Source organism: Mandrillus leucophaeus, unplaced genomic scaffold (assembly GCF_000951045.1).
Source record: "Mandrillus leucophaeus isolate KB7577 unplaced genomic scaffold, Mleu.le_1.0 Scaffold37, whole genome shotgun sequence".
In the NCBI taxonomy this organism is placed as follows: domain Eukaryota; kingdom Metazoa; phylum Chordata; class Mammalia; order Primates; family Cercopithecidae; genus Mandrillus; species Mandrillus leucophaeus.
The window spans coordinates 1323496-1341441 of NW_012103920.1; the positions used below are offsets into that span (position 1 = coordinate 1323496).

The following is a 17946-nucleotide window of genomic DNA, read 5'->3' on the forward strand; positions in this document are numbered from 1 at the left end:
TGCCTGGCCCAACTTAATTCTTTACTTAAATATTGCCATTTTTGGCTGGTCACAGTGGCCCACACTGGTAATCCTAGCACTTCAGGAAGCCGAGGTGGGCAGATCACTTGAGATCAGGAGTTCAAGACCAGCCTGGCCAACATAGTGAAACACCATCTCTACTAAGACTACAAAAATTAGCAGGGCGTGGTGGTGCGCGCCTGTGGTCCCAGCTACTCAGGAAGCTAAGGCACGAGAATCACTTCAACCAGGAGGTGGAGTCTGTGGTGAGCTGAGATGGTACCACTGCACTCCAGCCTGGGCAATGGAGCAAGACTATCTAAAATAAATAAATAATAAATATTGCCGTTGTTATGTTTATATCTAGGATATGAGAAGACATGTAAAAACATACTCAAAAATGGATATACACATTAGGTAAAGGGAGAGAAGCAGCATTAGAGCCTGAAAAGTAAGGTTTCTGGTGGAACAACTCTGGATTGGAGGACACGAGGGAGTCAGGGCAACCTAAGTGCACGCGGCAACAGGTACTGGATCCCGAAACAGGAAAACAGCCTGAATGGACACAGTGGTAACACTGAAATACAGTCTATAAACTAATTATTAGTATTGTACCAATGTTAATTTCCTGATTGCACTAATTATACTGTGGTTATGTAGGATGTTATTAATAACATTTGGAGAAGCTTGGTAAAGGTAGATGGGAATATCCCATACCATTTGTATGTGTATGTAAATATATTATATTGAATCTAAAATTATTTCAAAGTAAAACATTAAAAATGCAAAAGGAAAATAAAGTTGGCCAGGCTTAGCGGCTCATGCCTATAATCTCAACACTTTGAGAGGCCAAGATGGGAGGATTGCTTGAGCCCAGGAGTTTGAAATCAGCCTCGGCAACGTGACTAAATCCCGTCTCTGCAAAAATACAAAAAATTAGCCAGGCATGGTGCTGCGCACATGCAGTCCCAGAGACTCAGGGAGGTCGAGGTAGAAGGATCACTGGAGCCTGGGAGGTCAAGGCTGCAGTGAGCCGCGATCACACCACTGCACTCCAGCCTGGGTGACAGAGCGAGACCCTGTCCCACAAAATAGATAAAGTTTAAGTAGGAAGGTAAATTCGCATGGCAAAAACTCACTTGACTAAAAATGGGAAAGACAGGCATATTCTCAGAGCTCCCTGCAAGGCTCCAAGAAGCAGCTGCGAGGGGGGTGGCCATAGTGGCTACGGGAAGGGACCAAGGCCCACCTGGTCGATGGAATCCCACATGTACAGCTCTCCCTGTTGCTTGTGCTCATCTTTCTTGTCCTCCACGTTGACATCCACGTCGCCTCGGGGACCCAGCTTCTTATGCTGAGGGGAAAACATACACATAGACTGTCTCCATGGAGACCCAAGTTTAGGTCTCCGAGCCAGCAGCCTTCATCTGCCTCTTCCCACCCAGGGCCTTTGCACTGCCTGTTCTTGCTGCCCAGCTTCCCTCTTAGTCTGTTCAGCTCTCCAGGTTACCCTGAACGAGGAGGAGGAGCTTTCCTTATAGCTTCATCTAAATATAGCCTATACTGGCCGGGCACAGTGACTCACGCCTATAAGCCCAACACTTTGGGAGATTGAAGCAGACAGATCACTTGAGCTCAGGAGTTCTAGATCAGCCTGGCCAACATGGCGAAAACCTGTATCTACAAAAATATAAAAATTAGCCAGGCGTGGTGGCACGCACCTGTAATCCCAGCTACTCAGGAGGCTGAGACAGTAAGATTGCTTGAACCTGGGAGGTGGAGGTTGCAGTGAGCTGGGACTGCACCACTGCACTCCAGTCTGGGCAAGAGAGTGAGACTCTGTCCCAAAAATAAATAAATAAAAATAGCCCACAGTCCCCTTCCCATCCTGCCACTCTCTAGCCCCAGGCCTGCTTTATTCGTCTCACATTTCTAGCCCTACACACACCATGTGATTGTCTTCTGTCTTCACGGCTAGAATATAAGCCCAATAAGGGCAGGGATGTTGTTTTGCTTCCTGTTGAGTCTCTTGTGCTAGAAGAGCACTTAGCAGACAGTAAGTGCTCTGTTGATACTCGGTGAATACACAACACCCCCTATGCCCAGCCTTCTCCAGCACACAGAGGGAAAGGCAGGCTGCAGTCCAGAGGGAACAGGCTGGGCAGGATGGCAGGAGACCCACTGGGGATTAGACTAAGGCGACCTGGGTGCAAACAGCACTAAAGCTATTCGACCAGCTGTGTGACCCTGGGCAAGTGCCTACACTTCTCTGAGCCTCAGACTTCTCATCTACAAGATTAAGACAATGATGACACCTGGCCTCCCACCTCAGGCAAGCGTCTGTAAGTTGAGGGTCATGTAACCTGGTGAAGGAGCTCAGGACGGGGAGTCAGATCCAGATTTGAATTCAGGGCCTATTACCTTACTGGCCATGTGACCTTGACTGAGTCATCATCAGAGTCTCAGTAATCTGTCTCGTAAAATGGGGATGTGGCAGCCCCTGTGGGATCCCGTAAGTCAAAGAACGTGAAAGTTAAGTGCCAACAGTGAAGCAGGACCTCAGTGTCCCATTGTGAATGGCAGTATGATACATGATACAGGCATGGGAAAGCAGGCTTTGAGGGCAGACCACCTTGACCTTGAATAATTTCTTCAGCAAATACTAAATGTGTGCCCCTGGCTGAGCTATTTAACCTCTGAATCTCAATGTCCACATCTGTAAAGTGGGCAAGGGCTGAGGTTATTTGTCCTGCAATGTCGTGACAAGACTGAGGAAGAAGATACGTATGACCATGCCTAGCCCAGTACGTGGTACAAGGTGACTGGCCAATGCCATTTCCACCTCATTTCTTGAAATAGAAAGAAGTGAGCCATAGCATATCAGGTGTGGGGCAGAGGGTGCTCTTAAAGGGGCCTTCAGTACTTTGCATCCTAGAACAAGAGCTGAAAAATCCCTGGGAACACGCAGCAAGCCATCCTAATGGAAACAGAAGGAATGAGCTGGGAGCAGGGAAGAGCAAATGCAACCAGGCTGCCCTGAAGAGTCACCAACCAGGTGCCTGAGAAGCCATGGACCCTCCATGGCCAAGCTCCCTCCACCCCTTATCCTGCCAGGAAGCATCCCTTGGCATCTCCGAAACAACTGCCTGGGCGCAAACAGTGCGGGAGCTATTTTGTTAACTCATGACCCTGGGCAGGTGGCTGCACTTCTCCAGACCTCACACTTCTCATCTGCAAGGCTAAGACAATGACAGCTGATCTCCTGCTTAAGTAAACATCTGTACCTTGAGGGTCACAGTCTTGGCCAAACACTCCCTGTGCGCTGACGCTCTTACCCATGGGGGCACCAACATCCCCTCCTCTGGTTCGGCTTAGCCAAAGCTCCTCGCACTGCCTGGTGTTTCTCTGTTGATGGGTTTGTCTCCCTTATGACTTCTTGGAACATAAGGATTGTGTCCAATGTATCTTGGTGACCCAGTGACAACTGAGGGTATATGCCACATGTTGACACCATCCACACCCTTGTGTGTGCTATTATTCCCCCAACCTGGTAGGACATCCCCCTTCTCTGCTTACTGCTATGGTCTGAATGTCTGTGTCCTCCCAAAATGTGTATGTTGAAACCTAATCCCCAATGTAATGGTATTTGGAGACAGTGGTTTTGGAAGATGGTGGCTGTGTCCCCACCCAAATCTCATCTTGAATTGTAGCTCCCATAATTCCCACATGTCATGGGAGGAACCCAGTGGGAGATAAGTGAATCGTGGGGGCGTGTCTTTCAGGTGGTATTCTTGTGATAGTGAACACATCTCATGAGATCTGGTTTTATAAATGGGAGTTTCCCTGCACAAGCTCTCTTGCCTGCCACAATGTAAGATGTGACTTTGCTCCTCCTTCATCTTCTGGTATGATTGTGAGGCCTCCCCAGCCATGTGGAACCATGAGTCCATTAAACGTCTTTCCTTTATAAATTACTCAGCCTTGGGTATGTCTTTATGAGCAGTGTGAGAATGGGTTAACACAGAAGGTGATTAGGTCATGAGGGTAGAGTCCTCATGAATGGGAATGAGAGTAGAGCTCTTATGAATGGGAATGAGGGTAGAGCTCTCATGAATGGGAATGAGGGTAGAGTTCTCATGAATGGGAATGAGGGTAGAGCTCTCATGAATTGGAACGGTGCCCTTATAAAAGAGGCCAAAGATATCTCCATGTCCCAGATGGTTATTTATTAATAAATAAATATTTAAAAATAAAAGAGGCCCCAGAGAGCTGCCTCACCCCTTTCACCATGTGAGGACACAACTAGAAGTTGACAGCCTACAACTTGGAAGAGGACTCTCATACCAGCACCCTGACCTTGAACTTCCAGCCTCCAGAACCGTGATAAATCAGTTCCTGTTGTTTATAAGCCACCCAGTTTATGGTATTTTGTGACAGCTGCATGAACCACTGAAATACCTAGGAAACAGCTGTTTGTCCTTCCCCATGAGCTTGTGGGAATGTCAACAAAATTCACATTCGCTCCTTCCATGAAAGGCTGCCCGCTAGGGACTTCAGATTCCACCGCCCTTGCAGGTAACACGACTGAGTTCTCATGCACAGAACAGAAAAGGACGGGACAGCTGACTTGCTTACTAGAAACCATTTGCCCTGGACACCCTTGGACTTCCCGTGCTCTGAGCTGGAACTCGGATGTGCCTGAGACCCAGCGTCTACCACACAAACAAGGACAAAGCAAAGTCCCTTCACCATTTTTGTGTAATGAGCTCCTTCAAAATCTGGAGAAGGCTACAGACCCCTTTCTCAGAATAATAATGCATAAAATTACAAAGGAAACTCGATTATATTGAAACATGATTAAGACATTAAATAGGCCGGGCGCGGTGGCTCACGCCTGTAATCCCAGCACTTTGGGAGGCTGAGACGGGCAGATCACGACGTCAGGAGATCGAGACCATCCTGGCCAACACGGTGAAACTCCGTCTCTACTAAAAATACAAAAAACAATTAGCCGGGCGTAGTGGTGGCGCCTGTTGTCCCAGCTACTCTGGGAGGCTGAGGCAGGAGAATGACATGAACTCGGGAGGCAGAGCTTGCAGTGAGCCGAGATCGCGCCACTGCACTCCAGCCTGGGGGACAGAGTGAGACTCCATCTCCAAAAAAAAAAAGATATTAAATAAATATTTGCAATACACTAATAGATGTGTTTCTTTATTAACATCTTAAATAAGATCTAGAGGCAGATCTTATAACCTCCATAATTCCAAAGTGATGACAAGCACATTATTTTGAAATATTTGCAGTAACTGTAAATGTGATATGAAAATACTCATGACTTCCACTGGTGACAGAGCCCCCAAGTGGCTTGCTGCCAACGTTCATAATGGAAGGAAGTATTAAGTTTTACGTACAGGTTAAACAAAGACGTAATTTTTTTTCTTTTGAAGTTCACATGCCCCTCCGATTCTAACCGTGGATTCTTTGTGGGTCTGTAAAACCCCAGTTGAAAACTGCTGCCCTGAGAGATGGTAGAGCAGAATGAGGGTTCCCAGGTCCCTGAGTCACCTTGTGGGTTAGAGCTCAAAACTCACAGAACATTCTCCCTCGTGTGGGGAAGAAATAAACTCTTCTGTGCTTTAAGGCACTGCATATCTGGTCTCTTTATCCTAATAATTCAAAAATCCAAATGTTACCGTGGCATCCCTAGGCACAGATACAATCACTCATCTCCCCTGTAGCACTAGGAATAACAGCTCTATTGCTGCACTTAGTGTTTTCTAGCCACTGCCCGCCTCCCACACAACCGGAAGCTCCAATCACAGGAACAGCACCTCAAATAAGGCTGACTCCGAGAGAGGGTGGGGAAGGTTCACCAATGAACGAAGAAACCATAACAAGTTAGCTTTTAACGTAGCACCAACTACAGGACAGGCGCAGTTCCACGCACTGTGCACGCCTTCCCTCATATGATCCTCCCAGCAAGTTGGCCAGGTGGGTTCTAGTATTATCTCCCCCTGAGAATGGTGAGAACAGAGGCTCCCAAAGGTCAACGGCTTTGCCTGGAGTCACAGTGTTAGTAAGGAGAGCGGGTTTGAGCCTGTAGAGTAGGACCTGGAGCAGGCCCAGTAGGACACAGAACTTGGTGAATGGGACCCAGAGCCAGGGAACTGAGTCACTGTGCTCCCTGGACAGCTGACAGCAGCACCCGGGGTGCCTACCTTGACGATGATCTTCTCCCGCAGCTGGCTGGGCGAGGGCAGCTGGTCAGCGCTGGCCTCCGTGGGCTTCATCAGCAGCAGGTCACCAAACACTTCCTTGAAGGTCTTGGCCATGTGACGCTGCTGCTCCACGCTGCAGTGCTCCTCGATGGACAGGATCACTGGGAAGCTGCAGGCAGAAGAGGGTGGGCAGCTCGGCAGGGGGAGCAGGCACCTCTGCATCTGCCCCACAGAGGGGCCAGGGCAGCTTGGCCCTGGGGCAACAGAAACCGGGTGCTGCTCGGGGCACAGCCCCCACATCTGCCCTCTCAGAAGGAGAGGGGACCTTATCCTGGGTGTGAGGACACAAGCCTTGGGACTCAGAACAGCTGCAGTCTGATCCAGGAGCTTCTCCATACCCCAGAATGCACCTTTTCTCTGTATTTTTTTTCATCCATTCAAGTCTTTAAACTTATAGAAAAAAGTCTCTAATTTTTTTTAAGTTTCAAACTTACAGAAAAGATCAAAGACAGTGCAATAAGCACCCACGTAAGCTTCACCTAGGGTCACCAACATTGACACTGTCCCACATGTGCGTCTACCTACTTTAGCATATTTATTATTTCATCTATAAAGTGTATTGGTTTCCTATATTCTCATTCATATGCACACATAGGTAATTTACATATGTATGCATGCATACATTTATTATTTGTATGTGTATATATGTATATTTATATAAGGTGTCTGCATTTATAGATCATTTGTGTGTGTGTATCTAGAGTTGATTTTTCTCATCTGTTGAGGTTATGGTCCATAAAGTCACCACCAACACTAATTGGCAAATACCTGAGCCATTGCTCCTAAGGGGAAATACAGGGTCAGGGCCTTTTGAGCCTGTGGTCACAACATTTACCTCAACGGATCAAAATCTGACCTTGTTTTATGTGTGTTTCTGTTTAAAGACACCTGATTTGGTATATATTGTTGACTGACGTCAGGCTCACAGCCAGCATCACTGTAATTTGTGCCTGAATGAAGCGTATCTGACACAGGTATTTTCTCCATTGGGCACATCACAGCCTTCGTCATGCTCAAGAACACCAGGCAGCCCTCAGCACTGTGCTTTGGACCATCTGAACAGCAAAATTACCAAGAAAAAGCTCAAAAACAGGAAAAATGTGGCACTCAACAGACGGCGAGAAGGACACTTGCTGAAGCTTTCATGCTGTAGACCAGGACGGTGAGCGCTGCTTTGCTTAACCTCAGCTGAACACATGTGCGTCACGTGAGTCTCATTTCCCACACTTTGTGCATGTCCCAAAATGACTTCAGAGTGCTTTGAGACTTGATTTGGGGTTACAAGTCAATTTTAGCAAGTAGGTCAATTCAGTTACAGAATTCACCAATAAGGATCACCTATCTCCGTCTATATACGTTCACATATTAGTACATGCATATACATACATACATATATACGCATATATATATTTATGTGTGTGTGTGTGTACATATACAACACACGCACACTCCTCCTGAGGGAGCAGGAAACTCATTTAGTTATTTGTTTTTACATTTTTGGAGATGGAGTTTCACTCATTGCCCAGGCTGAAGTGCAATGGCACGACTTCAGCTCATTGCAACCTCTGCCTCCCAAGTTCAAGCAATTCTCCTGCCTCAGCCTCCTGACTAGCTGAGATTACAGGTGCCTGCCAGCATGCCCAGCTAATTTTTTGTATTTTTAGTAGAGACAGGGTTTCACCATGTTGGCCAGGCTGGTCTCAAACTCCTGACTTCAGCTGATCTACCCACCTCGACCTCCGAAAGTGCTGGGATTATAGGGGTGAGCCACTGTGCCCAGCCTATATTTACATTTCATTTATACATGTATTTACGTTTCCTCCTGAAGCATCTGAAATGAGACGCGGACATTCTCCACAGGTATCTCTTAAGAATAAGAACATCCCCCGACTTCACCACACCATGTCACCCCAGGAAATTATCTTTAAACAATGATTAGACATATTCATCATTAGACATACTCAAATTTCCCCAGTTATCCAAGAAACACAGTGTATAGATGGGGTTTTTCCCACCGAGAATCCATTTGAGGCTTGTGCATGGCATTTACTATGAAAGAAAATTATTATTTTTTTTTTATTTATTTTTTTTTTGGAGACAGAGTCTTGCTCTGTCGCCCAGGCTGGAGTGCAGTGGCGCAATCTCAGCTCACTGCAAGCTCCGCCTCCCGGGTTCACGCCATTCTCCTGTCTCAGCCTCCCGAGTAGCTGGGAGTACAGGCACCCGCCACCATGCCCGACTAATTTTTTGTATTTTTAGTAGAGACACGGTTTCACCGTGTTAGCCAGGATGGTCTCGATCTCCTGACCTTGTGATCCACCCACCTCGGCCTCCCAAACTGCTGGGATTACAGGCGTGAGCCACCACGCCCAGCCGAAAACAAAATTATTCTAAAGGCAGCTATGTCACTTCCATAAACAGGAAACCACATCACTCAATAGAAATGAAGGTAAAAGTGAAAATAAACTGACGATGATAAAAATAAAATCCTTAACCATGTTCCAGCTCAAGTAAATCAAAGCCTCATCACTCCTGGAAAGCGTGGACCCAGCTCATTCCCCAATCCTGATCCACACACCCTTACTAGAACAGAACAGCTAAAAAGCTTTTAGAACAAAGGCTAGTGAATTGGTATCAAAACTTAACTGGCAGCAAAATGTGAACCATTCGAATGAATGCTGCTTGCAATCATTTTTTAAATCCCTCTTAATACCAATAAGGATGCCTTTTGCTGCAAAAACATTAATGCATTAATGTGTAATTACAGAGTTCTAGCCCTATAGGTGTTAGATGATTCCAGGCCTATTTTAACCAGAAAAAACTTCCTCTAGCCACGAATGAGATAATGTTCAATGAGTGACTATCAGCTCACAACCACAAGCACCTATGTCCTGAAAACAAAAGCAAACTCTCAAAGCAGTGTAAGCAGCCCCTCCACAGTGTCTGTTAACACAGGCTCCTTCCATCTGCCTGGCAGAGGTTGGCACTAAGAAGGGCAAGGGCCCTATGGGGGAGAACACTGCGAGGCAGACATCATATGCTTTCATTGAAAGGTTTTCGCCAAGTGGGAAAAGATGTCCATAATTTCATTGTCTCAGAGCAACGCCTCCACCCAGCTCGAGGGACATCTGCGGTAAATGCAATAAAAATAACCACTCGGGCTGGGCGCAGTGGCTCATGCCCATAATCCCAGCTCTTCGGGAGGCTGAGGCGGGAGGACCACCTGAGGTCATGAGTTCAAGAGCAGCCTGGCCAACATAGTGAAACCCTGTCTCTACAAAAATACAAAAATTAGTCAGGCATGATGGCAGGTGCCTGTAATCCCAGCTACTTGGGAGGCTGAGACAGGGAAATTACTTGAACTCGGGAGGTGGAGGTTGCAGTGAGTCAAGATACTGCCATGGTACTCTAGCCTGGGTGACAGAGCGAGACTCCATCTAGGAAAGGGAAGGAAAAAGGGAGGGAAAAAGGGAGGGAAAAAAGGAAAGTAAGGGAAAGAAGGAAGGAAGGAAGGAAGGAAGGGAAAGGAAAGGAAAGGAAGGAAAGGGAAGGGAAAGGAAAGGAAGGGAAAGGAAAGGAAAGGAAGAAAGAAGGGAAGAAAAAGGAAAGAAGGAAAGAAAGAAAATCAGTCTTACTGACTGAACACTAACTCTATGCCAGGTGCAGGGTTAAGCACTTGCTGTAATGGCATCTCATTTAATCCTCACAACTGCCCTGTGAGGTGCACACAATTTTCACCTCTGTTTTTTAATGTGGGAATTGAAGCATAGAATGGTAAGTGCTTTGCCCAAGCTAGTACTTCATAGCTGGATTCAAACTTGGCAAAAAAGATTCAGAATCCATACTCCTAAGTGCTATTCTACCCCAGAAGGGATAAAAAGACAACTATCATTCCACTGAGCCTACAGACGGCCTCTTGCCAGCTCTCAGAAAGAATAAGGAACCCAGACCAGGAGTCAGTATATGACGGTCTCCGCCCCAAATCTGGCCTGCCATCTATTTCTGTAATTTGTAATTCAAGTTTCAACTGGAACACAGCCAAGCCCATCTGTTTACCTCTTGTCCACGGCTGTTTTGCACTTCAGCAACTGGGCTGAATAGTTGCAACAGAGACCACAGGACCCACAAAGCCTGAAATATTTCTTTCTTTTTTTTTTTTTTTTTTTTTGAGATGGAGTCTCGCTCTGCCACCCAGGCTGGAGTGCAGTGGCGCGATCTCAGCTCACTGCAAGTTCTGCCTCCCAGGTTCACGCCATTCTCCTGCCTCAGCCTCCCGAGTAGCTGAGACTACAGGTGCCCGCCACCATGCCCGGCTAGTTTTTTTTTTGTATTTTTCAGTAGAGACAGGGTTTCACCGTGTTAGCCAGGATGGTCTCGATCTCCTGACCTCGTGATCCACCCGTCCTGGCCTCCCAAAGTGCTGGGATTACAGGCGTGAGCCACCGTGCCCGGCTAGCCTGAAATATTTCCATCTGGCCCTTTACAGAACAATTCCGTTGACCTCCAGCCCAAATCAAGATCTTCTAGTGGGACAGAAAAGGATTAGACCTGAGGTTAGAAACCCTTGAAACAAACCTAAATGTTCTCATCCACTTAACCTCTCCTTGCCTCAATTTATACTCATCTGTTAAATGGGGATGACCATACCCACTTTGCGGCAAAGAATCAAGATGATCACATGTACAAAGGACCTAGCACAGAGCCTGGCCCCAGGCGGCTATTCAAGAAATACACCACCACCACTACTGGCTCCTTGGATTCTGCCTGTGGAAACAGGTTTGGTGGGGGTGACAACTAGGCAGAAAAGAGGGAATTAGGACAGAAGGGGAATTTTAACTTTCCTTGCCTCTTTTTTTTTTTTCTTTGAGACAGGGTCTCGCTCCGTTGCCTAGGCTGGAGTGCAGTGGCGCAATCTCAGCTCACTGTAACCTCTGCCTCCCAGGTTCAAGCAATCCTCCCACCTCAGCTTCCCTAGTAGCTGGGACCACAGGTGCATGCCACTGCACCCAGCTGACTTTTTTTTTTTTTTTTTTTTTTTTTTTTTTTTGTATTTTTGATAGAGACGGGGTTTCACCATGTTCCCCAGGCTCTTCTCCAACTCCTGACCTCAGGTGATCACACCTCAGACTCCCAAAGTGCCAGGATTACAGGCGTGAGCCACTGCGCCCAGCCTTTCCTTCTCTTTCAAGGGTTCTGAAAGTGGGGGCCAGAGAGAATGAGAAGGCGGGGTGGGCACTGAGCAGCCACAGGGTTTCCCAGCCAGAGCCTCCTCGGGGCTCTAGATTCCGGGAGTAACCTGCACTCTCAGCCTGCAGGGGGCGCTAACACTCGGGTGAGAACTTGATGGCACTGGCTTTGGCCAAGATGGGGCCCAGACCTTCCTACATTTGGAGGGAGGCGTCTATGTGTGTTTGCCTGTCTGTGCATCTGCCCATCCAATCCTAGCTGCCTTCCTCTTTAAGTCACACCACCCAGAAATCAGCCAACTGACCTTGAGGTAACAAAGGCATGCTCTTTGATGGCCTGTACGACATCGTCAAACTTGATCTTGGTGGTCCGCGTCCAGCCGTGGTAGATGATCGGCTTCCCATCGGGCCCGTCCCAGCAGTCCACTACAGGGAGAAACATGGCAGGCTCAACAACACGTGTGTTCACCAACAGCCCCAAGGTCAGCCCCCAGCCCACACACCAGTTCAGTTACTAGACAAGGACACCCACATTCCCTCCATTCGGCTGCCAACAGGAGGACATGGGTTTCCCTGTGTAAGCAGGGTTCCCTGTGCGCTTACATAATGCAAGTGCAGCTGTCCAAGACAAGCTAGTTTAAATGTTGTTTTTTTTTTTTTTTTTTTGGAAGATGAAGTCTCACTCTGTTGCCCAGGCTGGAGTGCAGTGGCACAATCTCGCCCCACTGCAATCTCCGCCTCCCTCGTTCAAGCAATTCCCCTGTCACAGTATCCCGAGTAGCTGGGACTATAGACGCGTACCACCACGCCCAGTTAATTTTTTGTATTTTAGTAAAGACAAGTTTGCAACATGTTGGCCAGGGTGGTCTCGATATCCTGTCCTCATGATCCGCCTGCCTCAGCCTCCCGAAGTGCTAGGATTAGAGGCATGAGCCACTGCGCCAGGCCTCAATGCTTCTTTTTAAAGAAGATTTTACCACGTGTTTTATTTTGACTTTGCCTGTTGAAAACCCTGACTGCCTTTTCTGCCCATGGAAATGATACAGAGCAATGAGAAATTTATTTGTAAAGGTTCACAGTAAAATTTTCAAACAGAAATGGGTCATGTGGAAGGTGAACATCCCCAATCTTTTGGACCCCCTGAGGGCACAGGAGCTGACTGCTTAAAGCTTTTCTTCTAAACATTTGTTTTTTCCTGAGGGAGGAGAAAAATCATAAATGGGAGGAAAGTCTATAGAATAACTGCTACAAAACGTGGCTTCAATCATGAGTGGTTTTGGTAACACTGGAGCCTAAGTCAGTGGTTGTTGCCTTTTTTTTTTTTGAGACAAAGTCTCCCTCTGTTGCCCAGGCTGGAGTGCAGTGGCACGATCTCACTGCAACCTCTGCTTCCTGGGCTCAAGCGATTCTTGTGCCTCAGCCTCCCAAGTAGCTAGGATTACTGATGTGCACCATCACACCTAGCAATTTTCGTATTTTTAGTAGAGACAGCGTTTCGCCATGTTGGCCAGACTAGTCTCAAACTGATCTCAAGTGATCTCAAGCGATCTCCTGATCTCAAGTGACCCGCCCGCCTCGATCTCTCACAGTGCTGGGATTACAGGCATGAGACACCATGCCCAGGTGGCTGTTTCCTTTTCTCAGCCAAATGCACCCATGAGCCTTTGGTGAGAGACAGGCTGGAAGGAAAAGAGCCAGAGAGGCTATCAGAACGAAGGAGGGAAGTAAGGCCTCTGCCATCTGCCCAGCCACAGATGCCGGCCAACCCTTCTTTTCTTTTCTGTTTAGACACAGAGTCTCGCTCTGTTGCCCAGGCTAGAGTGCAGTGGCACAATCACAGCTCACCACTGCCTCAACCTCCTGGGCTCAAGCGATCCTCCCACCTCAGCCTCCCAAGTTGTTGGGACCACAGGTGCATGCCACCACACACAGCTAATTTTTTTACTTTTTGTAGTGACGGAATCTCACCATGTCACCCAGGCTGGTCTCAAACTCTTGGCCTCATGCAGTCCTCCCACTTCAGCCTCCCAAAGTGCTGGGATTACAGGCAGGAGCCACCATATCCAGCCCTGATCGTTCTTTTCACATTTGCTCACAGACCCCCCAATCCAGGTGATACGGGGTACCTGTGCACACCTAGGACCCAGCTGCCAAAACACAGTGGGCGTCTGTTTGCCTTCCTCTAATACCAGCCCAGCAGGAAGCTGAGGAGATACAGATGACAGGGACTCTGTCTCAAAAAAAAAAAAAGAAAGAAAAGAAAAAGAAACATCACACTGTAACCTCATAAATATGCACAGTTGTCTGTCCATTAAAACTTTTTTAAAATTTGAAAGAAAACATAGAGCAACCACATGGTTATTCTCAATTTGCTGTGAGCGTGACCTCAGCCAAGAAGGAGCTACTCACGTTCAATGCAGCGACAGCCCATGCGCAGGCAGCGGATGTAAGCTTCCGGGGACGACTCGCTCCGCAGCTGGTCACCTGTGAGGTACCTGCAGGAGAGAAGGCAGGTGGCCGTGAGGGGGTGGCAGCCACAGGGGTTGGGGGGCAAGCCTGCACCTCAGAGTGTTGCGGGGGAACTTCTCAGCCTGAGTTCCCAAACCTCTGAATTCTTCCATCTAGAAAGACTCAAAGTTAAGGCCTAGGACAGAAATACACAATTCCACGGTCACACTGGGCATGAGCTTTGAACTCAGGTCACAATCACAGGAGGTGACTGCTGACCACCTGGGCAATGCAAGCATGGAGAGGACATGTTCTTTTGAGGAGAAGTTGGTCAAAGCACATCAGAAGCAAAAAAAGCTGCAGAAGATGAATTAACAAAGCCCCGTGGCCACCCTCTGGGTCCTCGGTCTAAACAGAGATGGGCGCTTCTTTTGATATTAGGGCCCAAGGCCAGGCACAGAACAGGCATTCAACAACTGTTGGTGGAATCCACTATGCGAGGAGCCACACCCACCAAAACTGCCATAAGAATGACTCCTTAACGCACTTTCTTCCTCACCATGATTCACCTCAACTTTTTTTTTTTTTTTCTTTTTGAGACGGAGTCTCGCTCTGTCGCCCAGGCTGGAGTGCAGTGGCCGGATCTCAGCTCACTGCAAACTCCGCCTCCCGGGTTTGTACCATTCTCCTGCCTCAGCCTCCCGAGTAGCTGGGACTACAGGTGCCCGCCACCATGCCCGGCTAGTTTTTCGTATTTTTTAGTAGAGACGGGGTTTCACCGTGTTAGCCAAGATGGTCTCGATCTCCTGACCACGTGATCCACCCGGTCTCGGCCTCCCAAAGTGCTGGGATTACAGGCTTGAGCCACTGCGCCCGGCCCACCTCAACTTTTTTTAAAGTTTGTGTTCCGAGGCCAGGCACGGAGGCTGACACCTGTAGTCCCAGCAGTTTGGGAGGCTGAGGCGGGCAGATCATGAGGTCAGGTGTTCGAGACCAACCTGGCCAACATAGTGAAATTCTGTCTCCACTAAAAATACAAAAAAAAAAAAAAAATAGCTGGGCATGGTGGCATGTGCCTGTAGTCCCAGCTACTCGGGAGGCTAAGGCAGGAGAATCTCTTGAACCAGAGAGGCAGAGGTTGTGACGAGCCGAGATTGCACCACTGCACTCCAGCCTGGGCAACAGAGCAAGACCCCATCTCAAAAAAAAAAAAAGTTTATTCCTCACACTGGGGCCTATCAGAGGGTGGTAGGAGGAAGAGGATCAGGAAAAATAACTAATGGGTAGTAGGCTTAATGCCTGGGTGACAAAATAATCTGCACAGCAAACCCCCATGACACAGGTTGACCTGTGTAACAAACCTGCACACGTACCTCTGAACTGAAAATAAAAGGTTTTTTCTAAGTTTGTATTTCTTAACTGTCTTCTAGGTTTTCTAGAATTCACCGTGCGGAAACACAAACTCTTAAAATGATGGGCATGGTGGGGAAGAGAGAACTGTGAAATCAATTTTCCCCTGAAAGAGATTTTTACCTTCCCAACTGCCTGGAGCATAACACCATTAAAAGCCTTTTCCCAGATGACCCCCTGGAATGTCACTTAGAAAAGTCCCCACCCATAGCTCCAGGAGCCATGACCCAAGGACTTCACCCCTCACCCAATAAGACACACTAAATACTGGAACATCAGTGCAACATCCATTATCCTCCCTCTGTTGCAATCAGAGTAACCATCCCAAGAGGCCCCTGTGAGCATCTTGTTTTCTGGTTAAAAGTCGTCAGGGTCTTCCCGACAGCTCTCACGGTGAGCTACAAGATGCCACTCCAGCAGGACCTGCCTTCCTCCCCTCCTGACACCGCTCTCCTGGATTCTGCACTCCAGCCTTAGCAGACTCTTTTCAATTGCTCCTGTCCCAGGGCCTTGGCACATGCTGCTCCTCTGTCTGAAACACTTCTCCTCGCCTTACCACCTGCTCCCCACCATCAGCAAGTCCTCTTCTGGGGTTAACTTTCAATGGAGGCCTTCCTCCCAGCACACGAGGACGTGGCTGCCACCTGTTCACAGCCACATTCCCAGCTCCCAGCAGGCACAGGGTACACAGTCCCTATGAATCAATTCAATGAGTCACCGAATTGCTTTGGTGTGGCTACTGTGAGAAGCCCAAATCATGAAAAACTAAGTTTACTACGTTACTTTAGTTACTAAGTTACTTTAAGTTACTTTTGCTTTTACTAGGGCCACAGAAAACAGATTATCATTACAATGCCAACTGAGAAAGGGAGGTGTGTTCCCTGCCCCTTCCAGAAGCTTCTGTGTATTCTAGTCCAAGGAATGCGACCCTACACCCTCCACCTGCTTCTCAACACGGCTCACCAGAGCAGCACATTGGACCCCTGCCTCAACCCTCACATGCTCTGTGCTGCCCAACCCATCACAGGTTCATGTGAAACTCACGTGTTATGGGACGAGGAGATCCAGTAATGAGACAGGGGGTTGTTCATGTCCTGCATGTCCACCGCATCATACTTCTCATCCCAGATGCTGTTTTCTCGCGAAAACAGGTACGTGAGGAACTAAAAGAGTCAAACACGAAGACTGAATCATCACGTTGACGGGAGGGATGGTGTCTGCTTGCTTCTGCTCTGTGTCCACCCAGGGGAAGAATAGCTCTGACGCGTGAAACCAACAGATGGTCTCCAGACCTCAGTTACCCACGTTTTCAATACCAAAGGCTCAGACTGCAATGGGCTGCAGTGACATATTTGTTCCACGGACCTAGACAATATTTTCCTTTGTAATGCTTATCCTAAAATATTTGCTACTGCAAGGGCTTATGCTTACCATATATACATTGTTGTTGCCTTTTGTTTTTTCAGACAGAGTCTTGCTCTGTTGCCAAGGCTGCAGTGCAGTGGTACAATCTCAGCTCACTGCAACCTCCACCTCCTGGGTTCAAGCGATTCTCCTGCCTCAGCCTCCCAAGTAGCTGGGATAACAGGCATGCACCACCACACCAGGCTAATTTTTGTATTTTTAGTAGAGACAGAATTTTACCATGTTGGCCAGGCTGGTCTCAAACTCCTAACCTCAAGCGATCCACCCGCCTCAGCCTCCCAAAGTGCTGGGATTACAGGTGTGAGTCACTGCACTTGGCCTCATATATACGTTTTAAAGCACAACAGTAGCATGAAAAGCTGTGAAGCCACCACCCAGCTGAAGAAACAGTGTTATCCATATCAGAATGTTGAAAGGGCAGCAAATTTCAAGTTACAATTCCTGGCCCCTTTAAAAAAAAAAAAAATGCTTTAGCGACCTGGGCCTACTTTCTGCTGCCTGAGAACGACCTCATATGGGGCAGGCGCTCCCCAGTTCCAACTCCCCTCCTTCCCTATGCAATGTCAAAGGCAACCATTCTGACCTGCAAGCACCCAGACACCTTCGCATTTTGTTTCTGTGCTTGCAATGGTTCAACTCTCCCTGGTGGCAGATGCCCTCTAGTGGCAAAATCAGTAATCCCACCCAGGCAACACGGTCAATAGAGAAGAGTAAAAGGCTATGAAACTGCTTTAGCAAAAATCAGAACGAGAAAATTATGACAACGAAACAGACCTGATCTAACCAACCTCTATCTTGCCTTTAACCTCCAAACTGCCCTTAATTATTCCCGGGCTTGGGCCAAAGTAATTTTGGAAAACATTTAGTTTATAGTTTAAGTAACAGCCCTTCCCCAAAACTAAATTACCTTTGTAAAGCTAAACAAAGACCAGGTTAGGAGGATGAGAGGGGCCTGAATTCCGCTAAGGTGGAGACTAATTGGCTACCAGCCATTTTTCTGGAGGTTATAAGATTCGCAACTTCCCCAGGTACTCCTACAGATAACATCACTCTTGTTCAACCTAAGATTGGCCTTTTGAGATGCCTTTTTGGGCGTTTGCATGGCTCTACCTGGACCGCCCACTGGTCCTGTGGCCCCACCCAGAAGCACTCTATTTTCCACACCCATAGGATTGCCTCTCCAACCAATCAGCAGCACC

The 17946-nt window shown here is 47.8% G+C and overlaps 1 protein-coding gene across 1 annotated transcript in view; it reads right to left on the reverse strand.

Moving 5' to 3' along the window:
- Positions 1–17946, reverse strand: part of PLCG2 (phospholipase C, gamma 2 (phosphatidylinositol-specific)) — a 211111-nt gene that overhangs the window by 62277 nt on the left and 130888 nt on the right. Inside the window, exons 10-14 of the mRNA XM_011990117.1 lie at positions 16367–16485; positions 13874–13959; positions 11770–11890; positions 6219–6387; positions 1250–1354 (exon numbers count right to left, since the gene is read on the reverse strand). Of these exons, the coding sequence (XP_011845507.1) occupies positions 1250–1354; positions 6219–6387; positions 11770–11890; positions 13874–13959; positions 16367–16485 (600 nt within the window). The remainder of the gene's footprint in view (positions 1–1249; positions 1355–6218; positions 6388–11769; positions 11891–13873; positions 13960–16366; positions 16486–17946) is intronic.